The 23723-nt window shown below is 40.4% G+C and overlaps 1 protein-coding gene across 1 annotated transcript in view; it reads right to left on the bottom strand.

Moving 5' to 3' along the window:
* nme5 (NME/NM23 family member 5) overlaps positions 1 to 23723 on the bottom strand; it is a 54950-nt gene that overhangs the window by 19944 nt on the left and 11283 nt on the right. The window contains exons 2-3 of the mRNA XM_042073564.1: positions 10615 to 10778; positions 2163 to 2368 (exon numbers count right to left, since the gene is read on the bottom strand). Coding sequence (XP_041929498.1) covers positions 2163 to 2368; positions 10615 to 10778 — 370 coding nt within the window. The remainder of the gene's footprint in view (positions 1 to 2162; positions 2369 to 10614; positions 10779 to 23723) is intronic.

The following is a 23723-nucleotide window of genomic DNA, read 5'->3' as shown; positions in this document are numbered from 1 at the left end:
TAGATAGATAGATAGATAGATAGATAGATAGATACTTTATTGATCCCCAAGGGGAAATTCAGGGGGTCTCATAGCATACAGACATCACACACAACATGCACTTACAGCAGAAATGGTAAATATAAGTATAAACATATAACCAAACTCCACTGTACAATAGAGACAGTAGGAGATAAGAAAAACTAACAAAACTAAATACTAAATATACTATATAAATTAAATGTAAAAAGTCCAGTGTGCTTGAGGGTGATCAAGCATGAGACGCTTGCAGTGACCGGGCCTGTAGTTCTTTGTGCATGGTGAGGTGCTCAAGAGAGTGAGTGTCATGGTGAAGGTGCAAAAAGTAGTCCAACAGTAGTCCTTTAGTTATGTGTGCATGGTAAGGTGCTCAAGAGAGTGAGTGTCACGGTGAAGGTGCAAAAAGTAGTCCAACATTAGTCCAACAGTGCAACAGTGCAATAATAAGCTCTAGTTCCATTAACAGTGTGCAATACGCATGCATTCTGTGGCCAAGTTCATTTAGATTCCATAGCTGTAATCACTTCAGGAAAAATTGTCCGTTTTGGATAAATAAATTAAAAAATGCACAACTAAGGACCTTTCACCCTATGCACATTCTGCTCTTATCTTAGGTCTGTCATTTACGCGCCATCAAGTTACGTTTTTTGGGGCAAATTCTTTTTGTTTCTTATGTAAACAACTCTTACGTGCAATCTGCCACTGATAACACGCTTTTTTAGCTAGTACTTCTGAGTGCTATATTAAAGTTGAGGGCCACTACAAGGAGAAACAGCATATTGCGTTTGATGTTGACAGTAGGCCTAGTCTAACCACATGTAGGTTACACATAGAATGTTACAAATTAATATTACAGTCAAATTTGGTTATTATTATTATTATTATTATTATTATTATTATTATATAGAGGCATCCCTCTATGCGACCCTATGTATATAAAACTATTTTACTGTAGCTGTAGCTTTTTTTCCCCACTACATTTGGATTAGCTGCCTGATACATGAAGAGAACAAGAAATGGAGAAAAATCTATATGATGCCTTGGTAACGTTATTAGGTTGGATTTTGTAGTTAGGCTGCTGCAAAATTGTATGGCAGTAGTTATAGCCAAATATTTGTTTAGAGTTAGACTAGGCTAGCTAACGTTACACTGACACAGCAGAACTTAATGCTCTGAATTCGCAGCCAACATCAAATCTATAACTTTCTGATCACCAAGTCAAAATTTCCAGGTTAACCACAAATAATTCCACTACTTTTTAATATCATCCGATAACTAATTCAATACTGATTTATTGCTTAGCCTACTTACCACTACAACACCATTGACTAACTGCTCAAACAGTAACTGTAACAGTTCAACTGTTCAAATTGTAGCCTAATGTTACCTGTAACAGTTCAACAAAGCAAAACATTGCGAGCTCAATGTGCATGTGAGTTGCTATGGGAACATACACAGACACCAATTTTAGGAAGAGGGCTGATGCTGACTGGTCTTCAGCTATTTTGGTACGATTTATTACCTATCCAGAAGAATACATTTGAGTCATTATAGGCTCTGGCTTATTATGGAGCATAATAGGAACAAAGTTGTAATTACAAAAATGATCAGGGAGGGAAAATTCAAGGGGGCACTTCAATGGGCATGACACCTCTGGTTTGAGTTCCTGTTGATATCTAGTGCACGATGGGAAATAATTTAAAAGAATCCAGTTGCAGTCTTGTAAATAGTGACCCTGCAAGATCCCTAGTTGTTGCAAATTCATTGTGACTAGTCTGTGACTTAAAAACTCTATGACTTGTCTTTAGATGTGAGAGGGTCTGAGACTTTAGTCTTTCAAAAATCTTTTCCAAATATGGAATCCACACTGGAAGCGAGTAAAAATGGACTTGTGAATGGGAGAATTTGAGCCCCCTTAGTAAACAAAAATATCTTCTGCTGCAACAATCACACATTGCTTTGCAAAAGTGCATCTCTAAAGGTGATATTTAAACAAGTGCACAATTGCAAATATGAATGAATTGCAATCTCATCAAGAGTTTTTGGAATTGGATTGGATTGATCTTACAATCATCTTCTTGGCCAACCCAATCCCTTACAGTAAATTACATTAAAACACAAAATGAATATGTAGTGACACTTACCAATCAGGGTGTGTCTCTCTTGCTTTTATGCTGTTCACTGGGCCCATCAGCACCTTCCAGACTGCAATGGCCTGGTCTCTGGCCAGTACAAGGGCAATGATTGGTCCAGAACTCATGAATGCTGTCAGACTTGGGAAAAACAGCTTTCCATATTGTTCAGCATAAAAGTCACTGCATTGTTCTGGACTCAGTTGTAGCTGCCGTTTCTGTCACACATAAAGAGAGATATAATAGACACATTGTATGAAGACAGGTATAGCAGAAGACACACAACAGGGCATAGTACATGATGGTACACTTAGTAAATGATACTAATTACAGTGCATGAAAGTGCACTGTACTGTTCTTCCAATGTCTTGTTATTCTTCTTCTTCTAATGCAGTTAATGCAGCTTCAACCACTTAATGTAGAAAACTTCATTCAAACTGCGTTGCGTAGGTCTTACTTAGGACATGCGGGCTTTGTATTTTTCATCTTTGTAACTTTCATACTTTTTAAACTATTAATTAAAAACTATTCAACATTTACCTATAGACTTAACATTGGGCTGATGACGTCACAATAGGGCCATTAAGCAATTAGAATCCTGGGCCAACTGTCAGTTTCTCAGGCTTTAGGGGCTGTGTCCACCAATCACGTTTTTTACGCCGACGGCAGCTATTTTCAATACAAATCCTATGAAGTTCAGCGTTCACAGCGCTAAACGCCCTCGGCGCTGACCGTTTTTCCACAGAGTGCTGAAAGTTGAAATCTGCACTGGGCTCTTCAATGTCACTTCTCTCTTGCTAGCCAATTCAAATCTAGGAAGGGGCGGGACCTACACTGTCAACAATGGCAGAGGAACACTCAATCAGCCAAGTCCAATGTGACTAAATATTAAACCACTGCTGCAAACCGAACGCAAATTACAAAGTCTAGAGGGATGACATTCTATTGTAATGCAAAATTAACTCCTTTTATCGGTCAAGGTCATATTTAACCCTTAAAGGACCCTTAAAGGAGGAATGTTGAGAAATGAACGTTCTAAAGAATATCTGGGTTCATTGAATTCAACATAGAATTTTAGAACCTTCAATTGTTGCGGAACTTAGAACGTTCAAAAACCTACACCTTTAAGGGTTAATGAGCTGAGTCCTGAACAATTACTGCCATTTCAGTTAGCTAGTAGGCTAGTTAGTTACCATTAGGCAACATTCTAAAAAGACGGTTTTGGTAAAATAGCAACAATAAACACTTGACCGAAGCGCTCTGAAAATGAGGTTGAGGCTGCAAAAAAAACGTGATTGGTGGACACAGTGGCCAGTTGCACAAAGCACCTTATGTTAATTTTTTCCCTTAAAATCTGATTTAAGGGCCCCTTAAAATAAAAACGGTTGCACAAACACCCTTAAGTTTTCTCCTTAAGGTTCCTTAACATTTTCCTTTAGTATTTAAGGGTTTGTCCTTATCTTGTAAGAAATCCCTTAAACTGTTGCACAAAAGACCTTAGTAGTCTAACTAAGGGGAAAATCCTAGGGGACATCTGACTCTACCTTAACCATATTATTAACTGAATTGATGCTGATAAATGAAGTTTATTAACTACTTTTGACCATTCAAAACAATATAAAAATATGCTTCCTCTGTCAAATAGATAGGCCTATCAGAAACATGCCGTATTGTTATTGTTTGGTTTACGTAGGCTAACGTTAACAATTCATGTGGATGTCTTGTTAGCCTATGAGCTTCGGTTCGGTTCGCTAGGCAAAACGTTGGTGCACTGATGACAGTCAGGATCATTTCTAACTTGCCAACTAGTATTGTTCAGTTCATGTATATAACATGTTTTGATGTAAGATGAATGATAAGATATAAGCACTGTGTTCGGTGGGTTAACTAACGGCATCGCGGCAAAGGTAGTTAGCTAGGCTACAGCTGTTGAACAATCTCCGTGGAAACTATAGAATTTTCATGCCGGAAAATCCCTTTCAGTGCAGTAAATCCCTTGACGTTTCTCCTTAACTAAGGAAACATTTTAAGGTATTCTGTGCAACACCCTTAAGTAAATCCCTTACCTGAGGAGAAATTAAGTCTTAAGGGTCATACTTAAGGGAAAAAACTTAAGGTGCTTTGTGCAACCGGCCACAGGCCCTTAAGCATACTATCTCATTCTCTAAAGACTTCAGATCCTGTTCCACTGCTTCCTCTGGCCACAACTGTTTCAAAATAAAAGTCACTACAATAATTCACTATTAAATAATTTAACCATTTAAACTACTCAACTAAACTGTTCAGCCATTCCAACTGGGTCATTCCATGTCAAATCAGATAAGGTTGTTGCTGCACTGTCTCAAATTTTGTTCAAACCTTGTCTATATCATCAATGGGTCCTAAAACCAAGGCCTGTGAAATATTTCTGTGCAAATCTTATTTCTTCATATCTTTTTCAGACCTTGAAATTCTTTCATTCTCTCATTACAGCATCAAAAACATGGGCATGTTTGGGCATTAATATCTTGACAAATATTTCCCCTAGCCTCCTCAAATTTTTTAGGGTGGAAGACCAACTCATAAAAAGCATGTGTAAACAATTTAACGTCTGTACTAAATGTCTCCTGAGTTTCGAAAGGGACCTAGATTTCGGAAAAATATGCATTAAGTGTGATATTGAGGGTATTAAAAAACAGTTTTGTTTTTTTCATTTTGGTATCAGTCAATATTTCCTCTTCAAATACATTGGTTTATTAATTTCCCACAATTTGAAGTCTCCACATCAAATGACCATGATAATAATAAGGATAAAACAAGGCGTGTTTGTATTTTTGTGTCATTTCCAAGCAACTGAAATGGTATGTGGGGTAGCTAGTAGGACTATACAAATCTATGTGGAAATAGCTAAATATATGGATATTTAATGTACCAATATTATACCAAGTCCCATTCACAGAATAAATGCATGTAGTTACAGGTGTTTTGGGAACACCAAAATAAACATTTACAATAAACAATAGATTTTAGCGCCCCCTCAGGTGAAACACAGCATAGCAATTTGCTCCTTTCATAAGGCATTAACTCCTTTGGGATGAAGAAGAACTTAACATATTCTTTACACTATATGTTCTGTAGCGTGACTTCTGTATGAAGATGTGATAATTAATAATCAGAATAATAATTTACTATTAAAAGATTTAAGATTAAAAGATTTTTAGTCATATAACTGCTTAAATCCAGCTTGCTCTAAAACAAATAAAAATGTGCAAATGCTGCAAGGTAATGATAGACAACCAGTGTGAATTAAGATAAACTTATAATGTTTAAAAACTTAGAATTGAGGTGTGTTTTCTTAATTAAAAGCATAAATTGTTTTTGCTAGAATAACCTGTTATAATATTGCTTAAATTTAGAGTTTGTTTTTCTTAAACATAAAAGAAAGTTTGCTTATGAAACTTAAAGTATTTTGCTCAGACTTAAGGAATATTTACTTGAAACATAAAATGTGTTTGCTTAGATATAAAAAGGTTGTGTTAGAATTAAAGTGTGTTATGCCAAATGAGATGTGCTTTGAACAAAATGTAAAGACAGAATCTAAGAACATAATGTACCAGCTGTAAGAAACTGTTTGTCAGCAAAACAAGAAGCTGACTAAGCAAAAAAAAAAAAAAAAAAAGCAGAACCAATATTTCATGGCAAGACATAATACAAACTTGTTCTGCCTGACCGAGAGGGGTATAAAAACCATTTAAACGGGGCGGTGGTAGTGTAGTGGTTAAGGAGCTGGGCTAGCGTGCAGTAGCCTGAAAGATGTCGGTTCAATTCCCGGCTTCCACCGTTGTGCCCTTGAGCAAGGCACTTAACCCCAAGTTGCTCCGGGGACAATGTGATCCCTTGTAATATAGCTGACATATGTAAGTCACTTTGGTCAAGAAGTGTCTGCTAAATGTAATGTAATGTAAAAAGAGAACGGCCCCTTGTTCAGGTTCTTTGGCTCTTTGTTCTTCTTTTTTCCTTTTCATTTTTCTTTGGACCGAGCATTTAGCCTTTAGACTTAGACAGTTTTCATTCCTTGTATTTTTTGTTGGTATTTAATAAAAGTTAAAATCCTAACCTTTGATTAGGAGTTTGTAAAAAGACCGTCTAGCGTTTTTTTTTGTATTTTTCTGCCTCTCCTGTGTTGCTGAGAACCCGGATGCCTTGCAACAGGGCCTCCTGCTCCAAAGACTTGACTTTTCTCCGGGTAAGTAGGGCGTCCGTTTGAGGGCTACTTTCTAAGACACTGTATATGGGCAAAAAACATACTGCACTGACATACACAGGAGTAGCGAACTCAGCCAGGCATTCGGGAAGGAAAGTCCTATGCTCCAGGGCAGACAAAAAAACAAAAAGGCTTTGTTAGCAAATTTATTTGGCGCGACAAATTGTTTGTGAAGCTAAAGTCTAGGACCCGTCGTGGTCTAAATGCACATCACACACTCAAGCGAGGATACGGAAATCTGTCTGATAAATACAAGTGTATTTATAGATAGAATCTAAATTGTTATAGATCCGTTGTGGTCAATTGAAGTTCTTATATGTTACAAGAACTGTCATTTAAAAAGAGCCTTAATTTCAATTTGACAAAGCTCCCAAAAGAATAGGGTAGTTGATCTTCCCTCCGATCTAGACAGACAGACGAATGTCTGTAGTGAGTTTTTACCCTCTCTCAGATTTTGATGACAAACAACTATGGCAAATACAGCTCTGAATTTCTTCCTCTTTTAGTGAAGTTAAGCACATTTTGAAGTACGAGTCGAAGGGAACAGGGAATAGCGACTAAGAGATAGAGAGAGACTCTGAAGTGGTCTATTTTCCTTAGCCCCTAAACCCCAAATTAGGGATTTTGATTCAGATAGGGAGAGCCTCTCCATCAAGTCAATCCTCTTGTACAGCCTAAACCCATCGAAAAGGGGCCCTCGCATCAGACACACACACTGAAAGATACAGTACTTCCTCTTTTACCCTGTGAAATCCTCACAGTCCGAAGACGAACACACCCACACCTACAGGAGTAGCGATCTCTACTGTGTTACGGGAGCCCCGTAGACACCAGAGTGGACACAAAACGCAACAGTTCACACCAGTTGAAGAGATGACTATCTGAGAGTTTCTGGCCATCCTCTGGATTCTGGAGGCTAGCCCTGGCAGCTAGACACTTAAGAGTGCCACCAATGCCAACACATGTACTCTTACCATGGCTTGTAGCAAAAGAAAATGCTGAAGAATGCAAAAAATTACCTCTGCAGCTTTCAGCATGCAGCACAGGTGTGTTTGTTAAGAACACTGGTAAGTAGTGCAGTCATCCTGCCCGGCCTGCTTGGATGTAAAGTATTGGCCCTGGCCCAGGTAGGATTCAAACCAGGAGAGAGCAGAGCCGGAGATTCTCATGTTGGAGAGTATAGAGAGAAGGATGTGGTGATTAACCGTGTCAAAGGCAGCCGATAAGTCAAGCAGAATGAACCCAGACTGATTTGGATCCAGAAGGTTGTTCTGTGAAAGGAATTCAGAGACCTATTTGGAGACTGCTTGTTTGATACCTTTGCATAGGAAAGGTAGGAGTGAGACAGGGCGGTAGTTCTTGACTTGAGCAGGGTTGAGAGAAGTTTTCTTAAGTAACGGTGTTAACCGGGTCGTTTTGAACGCTGTTGGAAATGTGCCGGAGCACATTGATCACATGTGTGATAGCTGGTGTGATGGTTGGGCTGATGGACTGAAGTCAAGTCAAGTCAAGTCATATTTATTTATATAGCACACTTAAACGCAATGTTATTGACCCAAGGTGCTCAGAAATAAAATAAACAGTAATAAAAACATAAATAATGACATAAATGACAAAAAATAAAAATAAATAAATGAAAATACAAAATAATTTTGTTTGATTATGATTGTAGATAAAAGAAGTAGGCTCATAGGTATAGGGTCCAACAAGCATGTGGTAGGACGGCTACATGTCAGGAGTCTAGATACCTCACTCTTGGAGAGAGGCGCGAATGCTGAAAAAGATGTTCCAGCAGCCGCCAGAGGTTGTAGGAGTGCAGTATCTGAGTCTGTCGCGTCTTGTGGGCATGTAGAGAATTGACTGCTGATTGCCGCCACTTTGTTTGTAAAAAATGAGGCAAGGGTATCCGCAGTCAGGCTGGATGGGGGAGGAGGTGGTTGAGGATTTGAAGATTTGAAGGTTGAGAGTGTCTGTAGCGCTGTTGATTTTGTCATTGTAGAAAGCCGTCATTCAGCCATGGATGAGTGTTTGGATCGAGCTGGCCTTGTAGTAAGATATAATTAACCCTCTGGGCGCAACGGTCGAGTTTTCGAGTTGCAATGAGAATGACAGTAGTCCGGGCTGTGCAAATTCTCTCCACGCGCGAGGCAGATCTGGCCGTGCTGTTCGCAGCAGGAGCAGAGGCGGTGTGACATGGGGCAGAGGAGCCATTATGCTATGCATAGTCTATCGCAAAATGATGGGAATGCCAGCTTTGACTGCCAATGAGGGGGAGTACCAAAGTTGGATCATGCCCTTTGATCAGCCAACTGGATATCTGGGGGAAAGAGAACTCTCCAATGCCAATTCGCCTCTAGATTTTCTATCCCGTAGCGACAAATCGCTACGCCCATCAGTTTTTAGTCTCCCATCAACTCCAGCCACACTCCAGATTTCATCAATGGTCTGACGTAACTGTCAGTGAAATGAAAGCCTTCTTTTCTCTGCATTTGAGTATGGGTCTGGTAGAGAAGTCAGAGTTGGAGGATTATTGGGCCGAATATTGGCCAACAGCAACACCTGGATTTGGCAAGGTGATGTCCAGGGATAGATTCGAGATGATTTTGTCTTTCCTTCATTTCGCCAATAATGAGTGTTGAGTCAGTCAGTCAGGCTATTCAAAATCCGCCCAATCATCAATTTGGTCATCCCCGGTTTTCAGCAGTGTATGGTCCATCTAAGCAGCCGTCACCGGATGAAATGACCATTGTATTCAAAGGGAAATCAACCCTAAAAATGTATAACCCCAACAAATCAGACAAATATAGCTACAAAGTATTTGTTCTGAGTGAAGCCAAGTCAGGCTATGTGCTACAGTGGTCCATGTACACTGGACAAAGTAGGCCTAATGCAAACACTGATTTTGGTGCCACACACCTTGTTGTCCGTGAGCTGATGGCCCCATACACAGGGAAAGGGCATGAGGTGTACATGGACAGCTATTACACCTCGCCAGCCATAGCAGATGAGCTGGCAAGCAATGATTTGGGTTTATGTGGGACTGTCAGCAGTAAGAGGAATGGGATGCCAAAGGGCCTCACCCGTGAACAGTTACCGTTGAGCAAGGGAGATGACCCAGTCTTCATGAGGAATGGGAAAATGCTAGCTTGTGCATGGCATGATACAAAGCGCCTCACAATGCTCTCTACACTGCATTGCAACACGTGTCAGAAAGCGCATCAGGACCAAACACACTGATAGTGGCTATAGGGAGATAAATAGGCCTGTTTGTGTTGATGACTACAATTCTTTCATGGGGGGTGTCGACACAGCAGACCAGAGAATGAAGACCTACCTCTTTCCCCATAGGTCAAGGAAATGGTACAACAGGATTTTCAATGCCATTCTCAGTGTAAGCATGGTGAATGCCCACATCATTTACTGCCGCTGCACTGCTGCTCCTCACAAGCCCCTGAAAGTCTTCATGCAGGATGTAATCACTGCTTTACTGGAAGGCTTCTCCAGGAAAGAGAGCAACAAAGGCCGAAAGTCGTCCTCACTGGGAAACTTGCCACAGACACTCACTGAGCGCCACTTTATCTGGCAGGCTGATGGTTACCCAGATAGTGTAGTTTGTTCTGATCGGACCCGCCCTAAAGGCCACCGTCAAACTAAATACATGTGTAGGCAGTGTGGGTTGGGTCTTCGTGTTGTGCCTTGCAATGAGAGGTACCACACCATGAAACACTACAAGAAATATCACCTGGATGGATAGGGAGTCATTATCTCTACAGCAAAAGGCCTGTTCCTTTAAGATACACACACAAGCAAGTATAACCTGATATACCAGGACCGAGCCTTTTCTTGGTGTTTTAAGCCCCCAATGTTGTCTTCAAGGCAGCGCTCCCTGGAAGGCATTAGGGCTAGGCATGGGTTAAGGTTAGGGTTAAGTGCCTTTAAGTCAACGATGGCAGCGCTGCCTGGAAGACGAAGTTGGGGGCTTAAAACACAATCAAGTGAATGTCATTCATATGGGGAAAAAGCACAATAGCTCCCCGCCAGTTAGGCAGGTTGCATTATGTTGTGTAGTAATATATTTCATTATTTTACAAATAATGATATTTAGTTACCCAAAGATACAAGACATACACCACATCACACTGGACAGCAGACACAAAAAGACAGCAGAAACAAACAAACTCAAACATTCACAATCAAACAAAGTTTTTAAAGCTGACCTACTTGCAATATACAGAATCCAGCTTGAAGAATGATGTCCTCTATTTCAGGAAATTTGTGAACAGCATCTGGTTTTATCATTGCAAAAGTCCTCTCAACATAAACACAGCTATTTGGCATTGGTGGCAATAGTCCACTGTCCATTATTTGTTCCTGTTGTATTTGAACTGTTTTAAAGAAAGGTAAAAATGGTTATTTAGAATGACTGGCCAACTTCAAACTATGCAACAATAATAGTGTTTCTGAAGAGATCTGAAATATAGCTGTGGTGAAAAGAAAAAAGTAACAAAAACACTGCATTTCTATAAAAGACAATTATACCAGTGTTTCCACAGTGATGACTGGTATCATATGGCACTTATCCTAGGATTTGCCAGCAGCATGACAATGTTGTTTTGGGAGACGTTCAGGTGACAAATGAATTTGTAGGTCAGACTCCTCTATAATGCCTTGAATGTGCTGACCCCTGCATTACAAGTCACTACTAGAGCACCTGGGTTTCTTGAGCAGTATCCTCATACAGTCATTATACAACCTTAAGCTTCTGCATGCTTGCACTTAATCCATAAGAGAGCAGCATGCAAAGGAGTGCAATATGCTTTAAATAGGCTGATTTTGACGTCATCCGTCCTCATGTAGAATTTTCGTACCAGCATGTTAGCTTGACCTAATATGTGACGCTGCCTGTATCATCATCAGATAACTGATCTGTAAGGTAGTGATTCAGATATTTTGTTTTAAGACACTCATAACTTGTCCTGATAGATATAAGATCTTTGTCCCCTTTTGTTCTACCGTACCCTGATATAACCGATACAGGGGAAAAATGGCTCTGCACACAATTCACACAACTGGATCAGACCAACAAAATAGCCTACCGTGAATCCTAATTGCCAGTATCCTTCTTCTTGACAAATGCTGTTTTCTGTTCGTTTTTTAAAGTTATTGGGCTGTCAGTCGACTAGGCTATCTTGTACAACAGCCACGATAGCGACATAAACGTCTAGTGACAAGCTTTTTGCTGTAAACAAAATCAACCGAAGCGCATTCAGGTCACGCGAATGAATAGGCACCGTTGCCCATCTGTCCATCATTGTATAAATCCTGCCCAGCCTGCTTGGATGTAAAGTATTGGCCCTGTTCAGAGCTCTCACCTCCTTCCAGAAGCCAATGATATTACATAGGAGTTGCTCAGCCATCAAGTCTGCTCTCATAGCCTGCTCATGTTTACCAATGTAACGGATGGTGTTGGAAAAATCATTTGAATTATTAATACTGATACAATGCCAATGAGATTAGAATAATAGGTAACACTTTACTTGACAGGTGAGTTCATAACACATTCATAGCAGCTGTCATAAACTGCACATAAAGCATTCATGACTGTTTCATGAGACATGACTCAACATTCATACCAAACCTTTCATGAATGTGGAAGACAGAACGACAACAACTTCTCAAAATAAAAGTCCAACAATCGCAAAGCAGCATTGCCGTTTTTGTAAACTAGCCCACATTCAGCTGACCCGTATTTGTGTAACCTGGATACCATTAATTTAACCTCTCCAGCCTTTGTAAATATTTCATGAATATCTTATGAAGTCTACATCGAATGTCACTTTACTATACAAGTTGTGAAGTATTCGTAATCACTGAGTTTAACACTGGGAGGTAAACTAGCCTACAGCACATTCAGCTGACCCGTATTGGTGTAACCTGGAATGGTTGGACACTCCCAGTAGTAAAAGATGAGAAATCATCTGCAAAGGTTATATCATAAAACAAATACATTTTTATGAAACAAAAATTATTTGCTTGACCATGTTCTGTCTTTTTGGCACTGGAGTAGCCTATTGACTCAGATGTGACGTGATCAGGATCAAGAGGTTTGGAACAAAAACGGCAGTGCTGCATTGCAATTGTTGGACTTTTATTTTGACAAGTTGTCGTTGTTCTGTCTTCCACATTCATGAAAGGTTTGGTATGAATGTTGAGTCATGTCTCATGAAACAATCATGAATGCTGTATACAGTTTATGACAGCTGCTATGAATGTGTTATGAACTCACCCGTCAAGTAAAGTGTTACCGGATAATATTTATGTTCATGAAATATGGTTTATAATTATGATGAATATGGTTTAAATGTACGTAAGTGTTAAAACTGAAAGTGACATTTGGCCGTCTGATTGACGGATAGCTATAGACCTGTCCGGAATAAGTCCCGCCTCCGAAACTGCCGTGTCCACCCAACTTCCGGGCGTTGAATGTCTATAGAGCTGGTAAGTCCCGCCCTTTCCGCTGGACCTCTAGATTGAAAAATCGTCAATGCAAGTGAATGTGAGAAAATAATTATTTTCTGGTCCCGTTTGATTTGTGCCATGAATGTGAACATATGTCGTCTGTGAATTTTTAATATAATTTTTCATGTTAAGAGTTTGACAGTATATTATATGATTCTTCGGCTATCAGTTGTGGAAAAGACATAACGAGAAAGACTACATGTTGCCTGTGACGTGAGCTAGCTCTAATCGCTAACATTAACTGAGATGCTAGTTTTTGTAACGGCAGGAATAAACACACATGGTAACAAAAATATTTGAAACATGTCTAGCTTCACTCAACACATTAACACTACGATACAGTGTGATTGTAAAGTTGTATGGTTCACTGTGTTCAAAGTCGATCTTAATAACCCTCTACATCTCGACCAACTGATGGTTGTTATGGGAAACTAGTGATCTGTCGTCTAGCGGAAAGTTGTAGTCCACAAAGTGCTCTCACACAAAGTTTAACCGCATCAAACTTCTACCCGCTCAATTGTAGCATTCTTTACACGAAATTTTATATTAAAAATTCACAGACAACATATGTTCACATTCATGGCACAAATCAAACGGGACCAGAAAATAATTATTTTCTCACATTCACTTGCATTGACGATTTTTCAATCTAGAGGTCCAGCGGAAAGGGCGGGACTTACCAGCTCTATAACATAGACTGTATAAAACCGGACAGTGTGGCCAGAGAGGGTTAAAGCGGAGCGAGAGGCGCAAACGTTCGACAATTTCCGCGTTCGATTATTGCAAGCGGGCGGGGGGAAAATCCCCCTTTATGCAGACCAGAGTAAACCCTCGCTGCACTAATGTCAATGGAGACTTGTGGAATTTTATCAATAAATTGGTCATTATGTCTTTCTGGATTTGTTGAGGGTTTTTTGGAAAATTTTGACATAATCTGTAAGTGTTTGGGATCATTTCAAGCCTAAAAGTGTAATTTCTTAGCGTTCGGATTTGTAATAAAATAACTTAATATCAGACCATGCTGCTGCCAGTTACTGTCCGGTTGTTAGCATGCTAGCTAGCCTCTTAGCTAAGGTAACATTTTAAACGGAGAAGTGTAATTTCTTTTGAAATGACAACTAGCTGAATAACATTACTGACATTAGTTAAAGTGGATAGTTTATACTCAAGTGAATTTGCAACAGTATATTAAGTTTAAGCGAAGTCCTTCAACTACTAGTCACTTGTTAGTGCATAGCTGTATTGCCATAGCTACATACATGATTATAGACAATAATACTGTGAACACAATTATGTTTATCTGTTCTTATTGCTTATTAAGAGAGAAAGTTTATTTAGTGACGTAAGGTGACACTCCCACTTATGCAGACCAGAGAACTGTCCCGTTTTGCTCCCATAGTAACGAATTACGTTGCTCTATCTTGCTAGTAATCAAGGATCTTTGGTGTGGCTGCATTCTGCAGTGTTCTATGGAATTGAAGCATAGACAGTAAAAGATATGGACAGAGTCATCACGTAGACGTCAATCGAGGCGGGTGAAGCAAATTTCAACCGTTTCCTGTCGGTCGACGAGGCTTTCTGCGCAGGCTCAGGGGACGTAAATGTAACATAGGCACGTAGTCTGACTTGTGTAACTCTTGTGATAGCTGCACCAAGAGATTAGATATGTAGCCACTTACTTCGTTACCACCATGTCTACATTACTGTTCTAAATGTCCTAGTTGTTCGTAGATAAATGTGATTTAATATAAACAGCACTCGGCACATTCATAGCCTAGGCTACTGTCAATCCATCAAAACTTCGCTGAAATGTTGTGCTCCGATGCATTCGTTCTTATCCAGAGAATACGGTTATTTTGCTCCTGTGCGACGCTTTCACCCGCTCTAGCTGTATGCTTATTATGTCACTTTAGCATTGATTTCGGAAAAAAGTTTATTACTCAGTCTGTAAGTAAGTTATGAGGTTATGATGTTAATCACACAATGTTGTATTACTCCGGAAATAGAAAAAGTTCATATAAAGGCTTAAAACGCTTCAGCTGTAACGTTATTTGATGTCAAAGTGGCGCCAAAATTAAATGGGCTTCAATGGGGATGGCTAGGTGAACTGGTCCACTATTTAGCCTCAGATCCGCCATAGTGTCTACGCTCTCCGAACGTTCGCCTGCCCTCTTGAATTGAAGCCGCCGAGGCGACGCCATCTTGGAAAATTTGGAGCCAATTTGAAGTGCGGCTGCACAGCAAAAGTTGAAGCATGCGCAGTGAAGAGGAGTCGCGGTCAGGCACGCCCACTCAGCGAGTTAAACACGCCCCTTGTCAAGTGAAACCCGCCCCCTTCTCCTTTCCACAACACAGGTCGACTTGGCGCCGAAGGCTAGCTGGCTGGATGAATTTTGCGGCTGTGAGTTAGCTAAACAGTACAAACAACAATCGGTTTGTTCTTGTCTGGTAAGTGTTGCGTATCAACTGAAAAGTTGTTTTTGTCTATTGGTGTTCTTAAATACGTCTAAGAGAGCTTATTATGTTGATTTATAGACTGTGACAATTTAGTATGGTGAATACTAATGAGCTAACAACAGAAATACGGACAGCGAATTACATGCTAACGTTAGCAGCTACATTAACGTTACCGTTAACGGGAGGCTATAAGTTAGTCGTTGAAGTGAAGATTAGCACACAGCTCCCGTAACAGTCGATGCATGATATACTTGGTTTTATTAGTTGTTGCTGTTTTCAAATATCTCAATGTATGCCATCTCAACATGGAGTAACCATTGACTGTACATGGGGATTAATAACACTAGACAGTACAGTATATGATGTGATAAAGCAACGGTATGATGTGATAAAGCAACGCAAGTTAACGTTAACGTAATGCGAAGCATGGACCTAATCAACCAGGTCCATGCCAGGTCCAGTCATGTTAATGTAACTACTAGCCAGTTTGCCAGTGTTGCATTTTTTCTAACGTTAACGACAGACACCTCTTTTAGAGCTACTTCTGTGATGGTAGGTCGGTAGCATAGACTGTAAAAAATAGATCGGTAGGTCGGTAGTTGTAGACCGCATAAGTGAATGATCGATAAATGAAACGCCTGCATTAAACACTACGCCAAGAACCACTACGTCACTTCCCAGGGATATCAGTGAACATTTGAGAAAGACCTAACGTCCATGATCAGTCATACTGATAACGTTATTTTTCAAGCTGACGCAAGTTAATAACATTCACACCGCATATTTGAATGTGTAGTTAACATTAGGTAGGCTGTGAAGTTTATTGCACACATATATATATACACACATTTGGGGTACACACATATAATATATTTAATTAATTGGTATTACTAGTGGTGTTGAGTGCCTGATTAGATGCTTTGTAATGTTGTAAAATTGTCTGACTAACTTTATTGTAACTTTCCTTTTTGCAGGTAAGATATGGGTGATGGCTGAATGTACTGGAGGTGGCGGCAAGGTGGTCTCCATGGTCTACATTAGTCTGCAAGCAAGGGAATGCCTACGTGAAGTGGTTTGGCTGGGGTGGTCTGAGGTGGCATGTCCTCCCCCTTTCTCCAAGTCCCCTGACATCCATCTCCCTGACATCATCAGCCACCGTCACTGGATCAACCTGAAGCCCCTTATACATGGGACATGGCACAGCACCACTACGTTCTGAAAACACATGACTTTTAATAACTTGCGTGGCACCAAGAAAGGTCTGCCGCTGCTCTGAACCTTCTGTTAATGTGACCTCATTCATACTTGAGGCTGTACACATCCCTTTGTTTCTATTTTCTTTATTGATGTCACCCAAACTTCAACTTTCTGTATGCCCCTGAACTCACACAAATTGTAAATTGCAATGCGCCATTTAACCAGTGGTGTAGTCTAGTTAGTTAGTTGTAGTGGTGGGTATACTGTGAGCAACCCCAAATGTTATTAAATACGTATCCTTGCCTATTTTAAATGGGTATACTGAGATGATGATGCTTTTTAAATGGGTTTACTGTGTAGTCCTGTGTATCACGTAGACTATACCATATCACGGTCATTTAACTGCCTTGGTATTTAAGTCAGAGGCTATTGCTTAGTATTTAGCTGTAGCCTACACAAATATGTAGACGTTACAAGAATAATTATTGGTTGATACTAAATCAATATTGAATGTTTTTTTTTTTTTTTTGTGTGATATATCATTCAGAATGCTGCAACATGACTGGTCTTCAATCAGCCAAAAAGGACACATCGTAACTCCTCTCCTAGTTACTCTCCATTGGCTCCCTACAGTAGACATAATTAAATTTAAATGTCTCACTTTGGCCTATAGGACACTGACTGGATCTGCTCCTTGTTATTTAAATTCAATGATCAAGATATACATCCCCAACCGCCCACTGCGGTCTTCTGATGAGCGTCTGTTGTGTCGACGAGTCTTAAACACTACTGTAGGTCAAATTCAAGACTCAGTGGTTCCATGATGGTGGAATGAGTTGCCCAGTGCTCTTCGTTCTTGTGTTAGTTTTTGGTCTTTTAAGCACTTCTTATACATTATGGTTTGTATGCAGTAGTACTGTTTTATTTTCATTATAGGCTGTTGATTAATTTGACATTGTTTATTATTGATATTCTCCTTAATGTAGTCTTACCATGTTATTGTTATTATATTATTGGTTGAATGGGCATTATTATTAATTATTGCTTTCCCCCCTCATTTTCATTGTTTATTTCATTAGGCTATTGATTGATCCCTGTTTTAAGTATTATATTGTTTTGTATTTGTTAAGGGTAACCATAATCATCATCATCATAATGTGGTATTTTCTTATGCACTTTAAACAAAGAATAAAAATGTTTCTTTAAACGTAGTACCCCTTTAAACACATCACACACTAAACAGCAAAGTAGCTTCCTGATTATGTGTAAAATGTTTACAAAGTATCCTGATGTAGTAGGTCCATGTTCTCATATTTTTACAGCTGACATGAAGGCTGCAATATTACATTTTTGATTTATAATGGAGCACCCTCTCTGGTGAAAGACTAGCAAGCCTGTGGTAGAGGCATACGATTACAGACATATTGAGAGAGCCTATCAATGAGTTGTCACAGTTTTTAATTTAGACGTATTATTTTGAAATAAATCTACGGGAGGATTTACACATCACTGGCAAGACCTGATCAAACCATACCAATGCAAAATGCTTCTCCAGCAGTGCAATCGCAGGTAACAACGATATCTTAGTGCATTTTCAGATACCGCTGTTCTGAGCATACTAAGCAAATTGGCCATTTGTAACTTTGAATCCCTCCTCACGTTAAGCTATGGTCCAATAATGTGTTCACTAAAACACAAGTAACGTTATTTGTCGGGCTGATTCATAAATGGGCATACCGAGGTTGTCGACCTAGCAGGCTAGGTGGCGTTTATTGCCATTCGCAAAACTAAGCAAGAGTTAACGTTAATGAAACTTAACATCGCCTTCTCCAGTGACTTAAGTGTATTCAAATGAAGTTGCAACGATGATGACGGCAATCACTGGTTACGTTAAACCATTTGAAACAAGTAGGACTGTAAATGATGGTGACTATGGCTAATGTCACTTCGGATCAATATAGCAGAGCCCTTTTACTTTACCTATCAACTGGCTAATGCTAGCATGATTTAGCATGCTATGAGCTAATATACTTAGCATCTACGAAAGAACAGCACATATCTTTTTTCACAAAGAATCTGTCACAACTAACAACGATGTCTCTTACAAACAACTACACAATGTATGACTATCAATATGTATTTAGTCATACTGTGATAAGATATAGCCTAATGATAATAACAGCAACACTTATTTAGGTTAGATTATGTGTCGAAATCAGGTGTCGTTAAAATAAGTGAGCGATGACGTGGTAGTGTCTGCAGCCTAGACGGTAAAACATAATGGACAAAGCGTCGTGTCTGCAGCCAGCCAGCTGTCAATCATAGGTGTAAACACGCCCTTTTTAGATTTGTTAATATAACATTAAAAAAAATAATTTCAGCGAGAAAAGAAAAATTGTGTGTATTGAAGCATCTTGAAAACTATTTTTTCGAATAAAAAGTTGTTGATAAAAAATAGTTTTAGATGAGAAAAGTGACATGGAAAGTTGGCTACTTGGCCATTGAAATACAAGGGGATGGGCGGAGTTACTGCAGCCAGCCACCAGGGGGCTCTGGACTAACGCTCGCATCACTCTTAACAGACGGCACACTGTCCAGTTCTATACAGTCTATGGTCTATAAGAAATAACATGGCGTTTCAAAAAATATAATACCTGTCAAACATCTGTAGGTGGCGAAATAGAAAAAAAAGGTTTTCTATTTCTGCCATCTAGTTTCCACTGGATTTTTTTATTGTCGGTGCCGTAAAGTAGAAATATATCAGTAAGAAGCACTAAGCTAACGCACGCTTCGGACGCCGCGATTCCCCGGGTCAAGGTTGCATAGCAGCGGCAATATTTCATAGTTTGTCTTCACCGAAATGGAGTTTGTGGCACCAGAGCCTGTCTAGGGAGGTGGCACTAACCCTGTGTGAAATCGTCATGTTTGATAGGTCGTTAATACATTCTGAAAATGTTACTGTTCTGATCAAGGTCATGCAAAATAAAGCTATCGACTCAATACGACTCTGCCTCTGATTCCTAGTCTGCTTATCATTAAATAAAAATCTTGTTTCGTCATGTCTTTAGTGTCTATGAGCTACAAGCAATCGAATATCTCAACAATATCTCAATAACAGCCAACAAACTCTCAGCACAGTCAAACCAAAGTTAAGTCGTGTTGAAAAGAGGCTGAACCTTGCAAACGATTTACTTTTATAGACCACTGAAATCACGCATGGAAATGACCATCACGTTAGGTTGTGACTGGTTGTGAGCGAGATCTAACGCTCTCCTCCGCCCGCGTACATCGAAACTAGCTCCCGGTTAGCATTAATAATCGTTTACTAGGCTACTTTAATGGCACCGACAATCAAAAAATCTAGTGGAAACTAGATGGCAGAAGTATGTAGGCCAATCGGCCCACCAGCTTTTTCTACTTTGCCACCTACAGAGTTTGACAGTGTACGATATTTTGAAACGCCATGTTATTTCCCATAGACATTTGACGACCGGAAGTTGGGTGGACACGGATGTTTCGGAGGCGGGACTTATTCCAGACAGGTCTATAGGGCTAGGACACCTTTGGCCAGGTAGAGCGAAAGTCGCAAACAATTTTTCAACCGTGTGAATGCGATAGAGGCTTTTGTTTGCATTTTGAGTAAAATGTGAATAAATAAACTACTCTATATTCTAAGACGCGCGTTGTCCGGAGTTATCCGTTCTCAGAAGCGGCCACCGAAAAGCTGCAACTAGGCTACTGTACATTAAGTTGAAAAATTGTTCACGAAACGTCGGACAAGCTGGGAAACTTGTGTATTATTCCGTGGCTTATACACCTGGATACCTTGAACTACGTTCACCGTCTGCTTGTTTCTTAAGTAACCTGGCGATTTCCATTGTCTTCAGACCCAAGTACAATCAGACATTACGGAAAAGACTTTGAAATGTTTGATGGGACAATCTGTGCAATCGTTGAAAACTCAAACTGATTCTGATCATTGAGATCCAGTATAAGTAAGTATAATTATTCCACTGCTTGGTTGAATTTCCCATTGTCCTACGTAATTTAGAACGACCATTAACTATATGTTATCTGCACACCTATGAAGTAGATCCATTTTTTGGCCGTATCACACTTGTATTAATTCGCAGAGTTCGATCGAATGCAGTGAAAGTTACCGTTAATTTGAAACATTGTATCAGCCTAAACCAACAAGCACCGACGAACTGCTACAATGTGCGATTTGTCTTCAATAACTTTTAATGTTTACGGAGACTATGGCAGTTTCGACAACTGGGCCAAGGCAGAATTGGGATGGCACATAGAAAAACCATTGAAAAGGAAAAGTTGGCCTACATCACCAGCTGTTATTGCGAACAAGAGGCACTAGACTATCACTATCACTACTGATGAGTTGGACGAAACTGAAAGCAAGAAACATGAAGAAAACACGAAGAGGAGCACTGCTTGGGCAGTAAGTGTTTTGGGCGATTGGCTTAACGAAAGAAACATAGGCCTAACGCGGAGTGATTTCGAAAGACTGGAGGCAGGTGCTGTTAACGAACACCTAAGGGCATTTTATGCAACCGTAAGAACAGCTGCGGGAAAATAATACTCGATTTCGAGCTTTTTGGCCCGTTTGGAATGGTCTTAAGCGACATTTGATCAACATGAACATTGTCACCGATAAAGAATTTAAATCTGCCAATGACGTTTTTAAATCAGTCGTGAAAAACTATCGCAAGGCTGGCAAAGATGCAAGTGAGCATCACCCCCCCATCACTGAGGCCGATTTGCATGTCATCCGCACTTCAGACTACCTATTGCCCACTATTACACAGCAGCCGGACTAGTCCGAAAAGTCTGGTTCGACATCCAGTTGAACTTGGCGAGGAGAGGAAGGGAGGGTAATCGAGACCTTCATCCTGATTCATTTCATATAAAAAAAGATGAGGACGGGGTCGAATATGTGTGCCTGTCTCACAATGCTGAGACTAAAAACCACAGACAGCGCCGGACCCACAAAAGCAGATGTTCAGGGGCTTCATGTTTGCGCAGCCAGGTAACCCACTTTGTCCAGTTGCCAGCTTCAAAAAATATCTGTCTAAATGCCCACCTGACTCCAAGGCATTCTACCTGCACCCCCTGCGTTGTGCGCAGGACATTTTAAACAGAAGAGAGGTCTGGTACTCCCGTGAGCCAATGGGAGCAAATTACCTCGGCCTCCTACTTCCACGCATGAGTGAGGCATTAGGGCTGTCAGGGCGCTACACAAACCATTCAGTGCGGAGCACCGCAGTCCAGATGCTGTCTGAGGCTGGCCTGGAGAGCAGACAGATAATGTCAGTCACTGGACATAGGTGTGAGACCAGCCTAAAGAGTTACTGGGCACCATACACAGCTGACAGAAAACGCTGGAGCACGATTCTGTCTGGGAGCTGCCCCGCAGCAGGACCAACCAATGACGACCGAAGCCAAAGGAGTGTGGACGTGACTTCTAAGCCAGCACAGTCCATTGAGTTGCCTTTCTCGATGTCCAATTTCACCATCAACGGGAACGTGCAGTTCAATCTTAAACAATAAAAACGAATAGTATTGTAGCCTATAGTGCATGTCTGTTTTTAGTATTTTGGTGGGCAAGGTGGTGTATCATAAACAACTGTCCCATTGCAACAGAGTTAAATGAGCTATTTTGACATTGACAGTGTAGCCTTTTCCTTTTAGAATCTTGGCATATGCCTGCTTGACAACGGGAGAGATAGAACTAACGACTGGCCTTTGGCCGTAGCAACCATCAATTTAGAACTAACGACTGGCCTTTGGCCGTAGCAACCATTCATTTAGAACTAGTAACGGCAGTTTGTCCTGCAAGTTGAGAAATTAGTCGATATGTGTCGGAAGAAAGTAGTTCTACAAACAAGACAGTTTTGTCGATTAAAATGTTTAAATTGTAACAGGAAATGAACACACGCTTCGCGTCGGGGCCGGTTTACAACCTCGACCGTGCATTAACTTCTGTGAACAGACCACCGTGTCGTCCATTATCCCTTACGTAACTTATACACATTTAAGAACAACCCAGATAGCAATTTCCTTTGGGCCGGATCCACATAAAAGCCTTTAGATCCGCCTGTAAGCGGACATACGGTATCTGACTGTGGGCCAGGTCTACTCCTGATACAGGTTTCAGCTCTGCTAGCAATGCTGTTTTATCACCGGTTTACAGATTTGTCCCAGGTCCAATTTCCGCAACTCAACTGGAAGTCAGGAGATGCGTTTAAAATACAAAACACTGATTTGGCCCAAACCTGTGATACGGATATGAGCCGAAGGACCGTTTTTTCACAGCAGACCCAGGTGGTAATGATATTAATTAAGGTGCTGATTCTGCTAAATTGACTGTCCTTTCCCTACTTCATTGTCAACTGGCTGCTAAAGAAAGGTATTTTGGAATGGCACAAATTTAGAAACCATGGGGGTGCACTATGTTCCCATGGCCACTTCATTTCTACAGTAAGGCTGGAAAAGAAGATATAGTTGGCTCAATATTGATCATATGTTCGTTTCATTATTTTTATTATTACCTAGCAGTGGTAAAAGTAGTCAATTGTTGTTTGTGTCAGATCTAACAGTGCTATGAAACAACCCCATATTCTTGCCACGCATGCAGAAGTCCAAGCAGTAATGTTAATCAAGGATCTTTGGTTTGCTCACTATCAATCTTTTGACATGATTTGCCAGCCTGGGCAAAGATTGTTAAGGCGGAGCAAGATGTTTCATCAGGAGCCACTTCCGGGAACCCGGATCGCACGAGGGGGGGTCAAAATCCCCCTTTATGCAGAGCAGAGGCAGCGACTGCTCCATTGAAGTCTATGGGCATAGCTCAGAATTTCACCACATATGCTAAGGTCTTGGTTCTATAGAGTATAGAGAATGTGAATTTCGGGCACGTTTTCATGATCCTCAAACCCTTCTGAACATTTCAGGTACATTTTTAGCATTTTTGAGCATTCCAGTCTGGAGAAAATCAACCTTATATCAGGTGTGCGCCGGTTATTTATGCAGCTGCTGCAAAGATTGTTAAGGCGGAGCAAGATACTTCGTCGTAGTTCATGTCTATGGGCGCGAAATGGGGATCGAATCCTGTCTGCATAAAGAGGCGTGTCGATGACGTA

Source organism: Alosa sapidissima, chromosome 20 (genome assembly GCF_018492685.1).
Source record: "Alosa sapidissima isolate fAloSap1 chromosome 20, fAloSap1.pri, whole genome shotgun sequence".
Taxonomy (NCBI): Eukaryota; Metazoa; Chordata; class Actinopteri; order Clupeiformes; family Clupeidae; genus Alosa; species Alosa sapidissima.
The sequence above is the reverse complement of the archived record's forward strand: the minus strand, read 5'-3'. Positions and strand labels throughout refer to the sequence as shown.